The following is an 11,161-nucleotide window of genomic DNA, read 5'->3' on the forward strand; positions in this document are numbered from 1 at the left end:
ACACGAATAACTTTATTAACATGAATTTCTAAAAGTGTGCCTTGTGGTATGATAATCCGTAAGTAATAAAGTGAAAGAATTTGAAATAATTTGCAAATGAAATATACGGTATTGATTTAAGCATCATAGAGGGGGTGAGAATGAGTAAGAGAACCATTCGATAGAATCATCAAAAAGATTGATTTCTAAGAGAATGGTGTATATATATATATATATATATATATATATATATATATATATCAGAGATATTGTTATGTTGTGATTTCATCGCTGATTTGTTCCCCTTGCATGTTACAGATATAAAGTATTGCTTTTGTACATTCCATTTCAAGGGTCTGAGTGGCCAGGTATGGTACCGACAGCAGGCCTCTAGAGCTGTCAACCAAGCCATAGGACGAGTCATCAGACATCGACAGGACTATGGTGCAATCCTTCTCTGTGATACCAGGTCAGCTGTCACTTCTTAGTCTTGGAGTTTGAAGAAAGTTACCTTGGATTAAAGGTGTCACCAAATGACATGAATATTAGATTGAATATTGGACAAGGAGTCATTTCCACTGGATTGCTGAATATCATGTAAAATGGCATCTTATGAGTGACATCATGTAACCATGGCAACACTTTCATTATTTTTATGTACATGAATAATGTCAATAAACCTGTTGCTGGTATGAAGGAATCTACTTACATTGTCATTCAGAGTTTGTATGATATAAATATCCCTGGCGCTAGACCCAGGTCGATGAGCCTAGCTTCTGGTTTAAGTTCCTGATCTTGAATAAAACAGTTTGCACAGAAATCAGTCAAAATAATTGCAATTTTGACAAAGTTACCCACAGGGAGATCTGATCATTCACATGTTACAGAAGCATGGGAAAATTTTAAATGCACTGACGGTCAGTACTTATGATCAAATTTGTGAATACTTGTAGTATATAATTATATCACTTGATTTTGACAGTGAGCTGGTTGCAGTGCTTTTTGGTTTGATATATGCCAAGAAATTTTATTTCACTTTGAACTACGTATTACACAGCCATTGTCAAGATACATTTCCCTTACACTGTGTCTGCGCATATCCGGCTAAGAAATACGCAAAATCCAGTTTAATAGCATCATTCAACACCAGTGGACCTACTCGCTCAAAAAGCTTCTGCTTGCTTGTGTAATGGATGTGATATTTGTCCATAGGCATAAAAAAAAAAGAACAACAGCAACCAAATGTTGCATGAAAAATGCACAGGAATGGTCAAGTCTTGCAAGCAATGTTTGTATGTTGTCAAGAATTATGAGTTATCCCCCCCCCCCTTTTTTTCTCTCTTATTATTTTCTTTTCCTTTTGGAATGTGATTGCTTTTGACTATTTGTGCTTGCAGTAAGTCATATCAGTGTATTTTGTGCTCCATCAGATTCACAAACTCAGACGCTCGTTCTCAGCTCCCCTCCTGGGTCCGCCCTCATCTAGCCATCTATGACAAGTTTGGACAGGGTGTCAAAGACCTCATGAACTTTTTCAAAGTGGTGGAAAGAGTGGCAAGTATTTATAATTAACTATCCAGTACTATCAGTAGCAAGTGGTAGGTGCTCTTGGGATATGTATGTGTGGCACTTTCTGGTGTATGACTGACCTAACAACCATATTGTGTATTCAGTGTAGTCTGCAAAATACTGGATGGGAAATTTGTGTGATAGCAGAAATATACTTATGAACAGTTTATTTGGCTCCAGACAAGTAATAAAGACATATCAACATTCTTTGATTGTGAAGAATAACTTGACTGACTGAATAATCTGGAAGACTTAGAGCATGTCATCAGGGCACAAAATAATACTATATAGTGTAAAAAGACTACGAGTGATAATAGTAATAAACTATAGGTTTTTATGGCAAAATTGATTAATATCTATAGCAGAATAACCCACTTTACTAATACAGAGAGTGTGATACAATGTATATTTGTCCATACAACAGAATTATACTCTTTGCAGCTGTAGTTGGGGTACATACACACATTAAGCCAGTTTCAATGAGAAAGTACAGGCTCATGTTGTTATTTTGACAAACTACATGTCAGTGTGTTGTGGTGGCAAAATGGTGTACTGATTTTTAGCTCACCAGAACCAAATAGCTCTTGTGAGCTATTGTGATTATATACTGTCTAGCAAACCGTTGTGTGTTGTGCCGTTCACATTTTCATATTCTCTGTTTGTTTTTTTGACTCTATACTGTACATGTTTCTTACTTGTTAATTTTGTTAATTTGTAGTTGCTACTCTGCAGTTCAGCCTTTTGGCTGCCATGGCAGTATTTCTAATAAACCAGATTGAATGAATGAATGGATCTTTTTGAACTCTGGGGTATAAATTTTTACCAAATTTGGCAAGAATTATCAATGGGAATAGGGAATTACTCTAGGATATACTTTGTACAAATGGTGATGGTGCCCCCAAAGGGACCATATGGCACTGCCCTAACACCCAAAATTAGGCGGATGGTGCCCATTGGATCTGCAACAATAGTCCTCCTAAAAATCGTCTTGTTTCTGTTTTTTGTTTCCCTGTGGTCATAAAGATGCCAAAGCCCAGCTTGAAGCCAGTTCAGACGGGACCAGTGCAGTCAGGATCATCACTCACATCTCAACAGGTGTCAAGCCACACCCGGCAACAACCTGCCCCTGTCCTAACATCCTCCTCCTCCCAGAACACATCTTATCAACTCCATGCTACTAAAGCCAAACATGTTGATGCACATGTTCCCAGCCTCAAAAGGAGAGATAGAAGTAAGTTGATATTTGTTAGGGTGATTTCAATGATGTGTCTTACGTATAAAATTATGCTGTAGAGTTAACGTGCAGTGTGCATAATACAAATAACATGATGACGCACCACATATTACTGTAAAAGTGGTAATTTTTGCGGTGTTGAAATTTTTACGCATTTCGCGCAACCAGAAACAAGCGCGAAAATAAAAGCACGTGAATATTTTTGTTTGCCATATGTTCCTATGCGTGATGTCTTGATTCCGCGGAATTAAAGACACACGAAACTCTTCTTACCCGGCCAAGCACGAAAAATTAGTCGCGCGAAAATATCCACTTCTACAGTATATAGCTGTGTATACGCACACAAAATGTAAAGAAAGCTTATTACATGAAAGCTCATATTTCCAGTGGAAAGTGTAATACTCTCTAAGGTGTGCAGTGGTAGAAGGTCTCATATGTCATATTAAGTACCTTTTTCCTCTCCCAAGGTCACATGTCTGATGCCCAGCTGAGAGTGATGTATGAGGAGTCAAGACCAGCCCCTCTCCCTAAGACACCTTTCAGTCTACTGGATGCCTTACACCAAGCTGAGGTATGCCACATTATATAACATGTAGATAATAGAAGACCCTCTCCCCAAGACACCTTTCAGTCTACTGGATGCCTTACACCAAGCTGAGGTATGCCACATTATATAACATGTAGATAATAGAAGACCCTCTCCCCAAGACACCTTTCAGTCTACTGGATGCCTTACATCAAGCTGAGGTATGCCACATTATATAACATGTAGATAAGAGAAGACCCTCTCCCCAAGACACCTTTCAGTCTACTGGATGCCTTACACCAAGCTGAGGTATGCCACATTATATAACATGTAGATAAGAGAAGACCCTCTCCCCAAGACACCTTTCAGTCTACTGGATGCCTTACATCAAGCTGAGGTACACCACGATGTAGATGATAGAAGACAAGGCTTCGTGTGTTATTTATTTGTATACAACATTTGTTCAAGTCTCTGTACAGCAGCCATTCAAGAGAAATCAAAGGTGCTGAGGTATGGTAGACATACTTCTTTGTGAACTTTTTGTGCTACGCATCAAAGCATACAGTGGCACTGCCTATAATCTGAGGGATACTTACACAAACACAAATGCAGTACATAGATATTTGCTATATATTATCATTCTTATGTTTGTGTTGGGGTTTTTTTAGCTTATGTACAAATGAATTGTAATTCTGCTGTAGTTTATGAAGCTCTCTTTTAATTTCACGTAATTTAAATGCAGAAACCAAAGGAAGATGACAGCTTCTCAAGTCTAGCAAGCATGGTAAGATTCATTTCTTTGCAATCACTCCAGGTATGGTAAGATTCACTTCTTTGCAATCACTCCAGGCGTGGTAAGATTCATTTCTTTGCAATCACTCAAACCTCATTCATGAGATGTTTGTGAGGGAGAGGTATTCCATGCCTTGTAGTTCATTCTCTGATTTGTCATGGGCTGAAGTATTCCATTTCCCTGACATCACCAAGCTTTGTAGTCTGTTTATACTTTACCTTGAGATCATCCTAATGTAACCAATTAACTGCTAATGGTATTAGGCTGGTTGTCATTAGCTCTAGCCCAGTCAATGTGTGTGTATCTATTTTTGTACAATATGCCCACATGATTCATTTATGTATGCCTGCTACATGTGTTTTAATATGCTGCACCTGTTGATGTCTATGTATACTGTATCTGCTCTTTCCAAAGTGTTTCTTTTTAAGCAAAGACTGATAGTGTTGTGAAGCAGATGATTCTGAAATTGTGAGGATACTGCTTTCAATTTTCTTGTCCAATAAAACTAGAAATGAGAAGGATATTGAAGATTTTTAGATTCAATGGTATACTTTTGTTTCAAGGATGTAAGACCTAATCTTGGCATGAGGCATACATTTGAATGAAGTAACATCAAACTTTTCTAGTTTTGTCACTGCAAGTATTCACAAGTTAAGGCATACATGTAATATATAAAACTTGATCTGTATGAAGTGACGCTCCCATGCAAGTGAATAGTTGTGTACACTGTATTCCTATAAATGATGCGAATTGCAATCACATGCTTTGTGCATCAAATGTGTACCAGAATTAATAGTAATGATTTCTTTTTTTCCCCTGCATTTTAGCCTAATGCCAGCCACAGTCTTGCCTTGAAGAAACAGGAGGAGTCAAAGAAAAAGAAGAAAATTGTCATCGTAAGTTGTATATTGAATATCATCACTGAAGTTGTTTGTTTTTTTTTTTGTGAGTACCAAATTATTTTTGTTTTCTTTTTTCTTTAATCATACTAAAATGTATACATTATGATAATCTGCAGTTTCTCTACTAAGGAGTAAAACATTTCTTGTTTTAATACTTGGTTTAAAACCAAGTGAGTGATTCTTCTTCTTTATCTTTCTATCAGAAACCAGTATCTACCAGCTCTTCCTCTGTGTCAACCAACAAGAGTCTACGTACAGCTTGTCTTGTGTCTGCAAAGGACTATGTGGCTGAGGTACGCTGATCATAATGATGATAATCAACCATTGTTATGCAGTGATTAATAAATTCCCTTAATTTCTTTCTAGGTTTGAAACATAATAATAGAAATATGGAATATAAGTCAGAAGAAAGTTGACTGTGTTAAGCAGTGATATTTTAAAATCTCAGGATCAAAATCCTTCTACATGATGAGCTGCCTGTCAAGACCAAAGAGCCCATTTTACCAAGTTATAGAAATAGGAATTCAGAGTTTGTGATACATCCTCTATTCAAGAAATATCTCCAGATTCTCATTTTGCTTGCATTCTGCCTGAACTAGGGCTTTGTTGCACAAACTCAAATACATATTTATTTTACACCAGGTGTACAAGTTAAAGAAAAGTCCTTAATGATAGATTCTGTTTGATCTATTTTGTCAACCACAGCTACATTCAAAAAGGGTTTACATTGACATAAGTAAACTTTGCCCTACAGTTTGTCATGAAGAAGAGAGTGGTTGAAGGAAATGTTTGAAACTTATGTGAATCTTAGCATTAGGAGAAGCGCCCTCAGCAAGAAGTAAGATTTAGGCGATGCCAATGCTTATGTAAAAGACATTAAATATTTGCAGGTGTCTATGTGCCATTTGATTTAATGTTGAACTACAGTTGCACATTTAAATTATGTAAACTAACCGTACATTCTATGATACCAAGAATTTCAATTTGTAAGCAAAATCCCATATACATGTATGCATAATGATACTATCAGAGACAAGCCCAAAGTGCTCTACACACAGATTCTTTTTCATTTGTGGTCTTTATAGTCTTTTCATTTTCATTCTCTTTTTGTTTTTAGGTGAAGAAGCGTGTGAGCAAAGAAAACTACAAAACGTTCTCAAGTGTGATGCAGTCATACAAAAAGGTAATAAAAGCTGATATTGTGTTGAATATTGACACACTTGTTACATTTTATGTCATGTAATTTTGTGACTTGTGTGTTTATTGTATGTGCTGTGACCTGTGCAACTACTTTCATAAACAAAGGACAAGCTCTTTTCTAGGAGTCTGGAAGGAAAGAAGATGTTCTTCCATTTTATAAGACATGGTTAATAGGCAATGTTTTTAATTTGGTACCCACATCGTACTAGACAGAGATGACGTTACTTAATTGGAATGTTAAGAAAATAATGATGACAGTGCCTGTGTGAGATCAGTGCTTGCATTGGAGTAGGCCACCCATGATGAACAAGACCACAACATTTCCATGTGTGCTTGATAATTTGTGATATTTACTGATTTCTGTGTTAACTAATAAATGATAAAAAGTACAATATTCTCTTTTGCATATTCTGGAAGGTTATGGAAGCGAGCGTAAAACACTACTGGATGTAATCTCATTCTACATACTCTTACATGAGTGTCTACCCAGCAGAAACACAGAAAAATAGCAAATATGCATTCCAGGGAACATACACCATGAAGGAGTGATTTTTAATCATCTTGAATGATACTATGAAATCCAGTGATATTAGGAATAAAATGTTTGTATCACGAACCCTGTGAGGCAGCACGTCCAAGGTATCACACAGTATATAAAGTCCAGTACCTGTAATCTTTTCTGATGTACAGTACAGAGTAACTCATTTACATGTATGCATTTGCCCCATGAATGTGCACATTTTTTTTTTTTTTCAAATGACTTGCTATGATCCCATGTGGCACTGTGTTGATATTTCTCTGTAGGATAATGACTTTGGGGTGATGATAGCTGGCCTGGCAGACCTCTTCACTGATGACCCCACAAAGTACCACCTCTTTCGAAGTAAGTCCATCTCTATCCTGTCAGGTGTGACTGTCTTCAAACTGTTTCGGGATTACTGCTTTATTAGCTGATGTTCCTTGTATCATAGCCGAAGTGGTGATCGGAGCTCAAAATAATGCATGGCTTCCTCTATCCATAGTTTCACCCATACACGGCAATGTTACAATGATTTTTTCCCCCTTGTATTCCAAGTGGCTTCTACGTGTAGTGTCAGATTTATGGGGGGAGGGGAAAATAAGTATGCTACATGTGTGAAACAGGGAAAATGAGGAGCAAACATAAAGCATTGACTTGAAATCAATTGCAGAAATATTCACTGACTGAAAGAAATTGTGATGCATTATTTTTTTCCCCAAAAAAAAGCACATAGTTTTAGGTAGACTGAAGGCAATAATGATATATTATTGTCCCCGCCGAACGAGTTTGAGCAGGGGACTATGAAACGGGCTCCGTACGTGTGTGTGTCCGTGTGTCCGTCCGTCCGTCCGTCCGTCCGTCCGTCCGTCCGTGCGTCCGTGTGTGCGTCCGTGTGTGATCAAAATCTTCAATTTGCTTCTTCTCTGTCATTTAAGAGCCAATTTTGATTCTGTTTGCTTTATATGATAGCACTACATGGGAGCTTTGAAACTTCTACACAGAATTTCAGTTGTGACCTTTGACCTTGACCTTTGACCTATATTTTACATTTTGCTACAAAATGCTACTCCTTTGCCATTTCTAACCCGATTTCGATTCTGTTTGTTTTATGTGATGGCACTAGGTGAGGGCCTCAAAACTTCTACACAGAGTTTTGACCTTTGACTTCTTTGACCTTTGACCTTGATTTTTTACCTATAGCATACATTTTGCTACAAAATGCTACTCCTTCGCCATTTCTAACCCGATTTCGATTCTGTTTGCTTTATGTGATGGCACTAGGTGAGGGCTTCAAAACTTCTACACAGAATTTTGACCTTTGACTTCTTTGACCTTTGACCTTGAATTTTTGACCTTGATTTTTGACCTATATTGTACTTTGGTTATAAAATGCTACTCCTTCGCCATTTCTAACCCGATTTCGATTCCGTTTGCTTTATGTGATGGTACTAGGTGAGGGCTTCAAAACTTCTACACAGAATTTTGACCTTTGACTTCTTTGACCTTTGACCTTGATTTTTACCTATATTGTACATTGGCTACAAAATGCTACTCCTTTGCCATTTCTAACCCGATTTTGATTCTGTTTGCTTCATGTGATGGCACTAGGTGAGGGCTTCAAAACTTCTAAACAGAATTTTGACCTTTGACTTCTTTGACCTTTGACCTTGATTGTTGACCTGTATTGCACATTTTGCTACAAAATGCCACTTCCGGCGGGGACATATATTACGCACCGCGTAATTTCTACTTTTCCTTGTTATTTTGGTTTCTCATGTCTTTTCCATGGCAGAGTATTTTAAGTCTTAATTTTTCCGAATCAGAGCATGCTAACAATATTGTTCTGAATTTTCATGCTAATATTTGTTGTCCACATAAAAAGCTTGGTCACATCTCAGTCAGATTACTTCAACAGTTACTCATACCTGCTTCCGAGACAGAAAACACTTTGAGAATACCTGTATTGGTATTGAAGATGAACTTGCCAGACTAGCTTGTCAATAGGTTTATAATGGGTCTTATGAAACATACCTGCTGCTACTGTTGTTACTTTCTATATTTGTAGCATTGTCTCAGCAGAGTTTAGACAATTTGCTTCACTTTCCACTGTGAAGAAGCACCCTGGATGTAAACCTTTCTTGCTCTGATGCTGTGTATCAGTACTAAATGCTCTGATGCCTTTTTGGGGAAAAAAATCTAAAACATACAAGATATTTCTTATCAGACATAAACTCCTTTTTCTTCACTTTCCTCAGAATTCTACAGTTTTGTTCGCCCTAGCCATAAGAAGAAGTTTGATGAACTTTGTCGTGAGGTGACAGGAGAAGGATGTGGCTACAAACCAGAGGATAGCAAAGAGAAGAAGAAGACTGAGATCAAGACTGAGAGTCATCCAGGTTGGTCAAACTTTGAGGACAGGTTTAGAGTCATGTAGATTGGTCAAATTGTGAGAATGGGCATAGAATCATCCAGGTTGGTCAAACTGAGAGGAAAGGTTTGAAGCCATGCTGATTAGTCAAACTGTGAGAATAGGTTTTCAAACTGTGATAATAGGTTTAGAGTCATCCAGGTTGGTCAAACTGAGAATAGGCTTAGAGTCATCCAGGTTGGTCAAACAGAGGACAGGTTTAGAGTCATCTAGGTTGGTCAAACTTTGAGGACAGGTTTAGAATCATCCAGGTTTGTCAAGCTGAGAGGACAGGTTTAGAGTCATTCAGATTGGTCAAACTTTGAGGACAGGTTTAAAGATCCTGGCTTCATGTTTAAATGTATCATTGACACTGATACAATTATCACACTATGGTAACACTTGTCTTTATAGCAGCCACTTAATATTATACAGCCACTATACACTTCCATGGAGAGATATACTGAATTGAACACCAAGTGTAAAGCAGCGACCATTTTTTTTTCCATGTGGGTAGCACTTGAATTTAGTCCATGCACCTCACACACACACACACACACACACATCTTAAGGCAGGTAATTAAATTACTACCGTTTGTATCACAGTGACCATGAAAGCTTTCGATATTATTGAGTACATTGCCAGTTTAGTAGGGACAGACTGTATACAAATCTGACCTTTTTTTTGACATGTAGGTGGTAAGCGGCTGCTGGAGATTAACACCACCAGTGAGTCGGCCAAGAAGCACTGCTGTGGACTGGGAGAAGCATCGGCTGCTACCACCAGCAAACACCTTGATAGCACCAGCCAACTGAACCATGGCAAGTCACACTTATTAGGAGTTGGTACTGGGACATTGCTTGCGGGAACAACGGAAGTAACAAGGTATGTTTCATGAAAGCTGTCTAAAAAAAATGCTGGATATGATGTGACTAAAGGAAAAATTCTATATAGTGAAATTATCGTGTGTGCAAGAGTAATCAGTATAAATTGTGTTAAGTATCTTTCCTATTTACTTGTATGCATATCCTCATTAAGGATTGTGAATTCCTTTTTTGTTTTTTTGTTTTGTTTTTTTTTTGGTGGGGGGAGGGTTCTTAAAAGGGTGTGGCTCAAACTGCAGTGTTATTCATGATTGTAAACAGTATACTGTAAAACATGATATATTCGCGGCATGAATTTTTCGCGAATTGGAGCCGACGGCCTTTTTAGCGGCATGAAATTTTCGCGAACTGGAACTGGTATTCAATGCATATAGTGTAGAAAAGAACTTTTGCGTGCATTTTAATTTCGCGAATCTTCACGCTCGCGAAATTCGCGAAATTAAAATGCACGCGAACATTTCTCGTTTTACAGTAGTTATGCAACACAGCTATTGTAATAAATTGTTTGTGAAACATTTGCTTGCAACATAAGTAGACTGAATAATTGAATGACATCATTGAGTAAATGACGACTTTTATCATACACACACTATAACAAATAGTGATGTGTACATGCAGTGTATAAAATATTGATGGGCTTTGTGAACTGATTGAGGCAAACATGAGTAGGGCATTTCTTGTTTGTGAACACATGTCATATATGTCCCCTATTGTGGAAACAAGAATGATTAAAAATGCAATTTGTTCTACTTCTCTTTGTTTCTGTGGACAGAAGCTCATCCAGTACAATGACAGACCAAGCAGCACCTTGCAAGCCCTGACCAGTATTACCCACACTCTGATATCACCAAAACACTGGTATCGTCCAAACATCGATATCACCCAAAGATCATTATTGCCTTGACACAGGTAGCACCAAAGACTGGTATCACCCAAACACAGGTGTCATCCAAACACTGGTATCACCCAAAAGGACAACAGACAACATTATCTTGATGTTTAATTTTATGCAATTGTATTGAATTTTACCTGAAAAATTATGAAGAATTTTGAAGCATTCTGTCAGGGGTTATTTATAGTCAGTGTGTTATTGTTTAATCTACGCCTTCACTTTCTTGCTCAAATTGTAGGACTAAAGCTACTCAA

The 11,161-nt window shown here is 37.6% G+C and overlaps 1 protein-coding gene across 1 annotated transcript in view; it reads left to right on the forward strand.

Moving 5' to 3' along the window:
• The window catches only part of LOC139742108 (regulator of telomere elongation helicase 1-like), a 28,974-nt gene extending 18,055 nt beyond the window's left edge, over window positions 1–10,919 (forward strand). Inside the window, exons 21-32 of the mRNA XM_071652678.1 lie at window positions 333–448; window positions 1,410–1,533; window positions 2,572–2,779; window positions 3,250–3,353; window positions 4,051–4,092; window positions 4,929–4,997; window positions 5,207–5,296; window positions 6,121–6,186; window positions 7,008–7,086; window positions 8,979–9,119; window positions 9,827–10,008; window positions 10,788–10,919. Coding sequence (XP_071508779.1) covers window positions 333–448; window positions 1,410–1,533; window positions 2,572–2,779; window positions 3,250–3,353; window positions 4,051–4,092; window positions 4,929–4,997; window positions 5,207–5,296; window positions 6,121–6,186; window positions 7,008–7,086; window positions 8,979–9,119; window positions 9,827–10,008; window positions 10,788–10,919 — 1,353 coding nt within the window. The remainder of the gene's footprint in view (window positions 1–332; window positions 449–1,409; window positions 1,534–2,571; window positions 2,780–3,249; window positions 3,354–4,050; window positions 4,093–4,928; window positions 4,998–5,206; window positions 5,297–6,120; window positions 6,187–7,007; window positions 7,087–8,978; window positions 9,120–9,826; window positions 10,009–10,787) is intronic.
• The last annotated feature ends 242 nt before the right edge of the window (window positions 10,920–11,161 follow it).

The sequence above is a fragment of the Diadema antillarum genome, unplaced genomic scaffold (assembly GCF_040938485.1).
Source record: "Diadema antillarum isolate AM-2024a unplaced genomic scaffold, OU_Dant_1.0 seq00000980_RagTag, whole genome shotgun sequence".
Taxonomy (NCBI): domain Eukaryota; kingdom Metazoa; phylum Echinodermata; class Echinoidea; order Diadematoida; family Diadematidae; genus Diadema; species Diadema antillarum.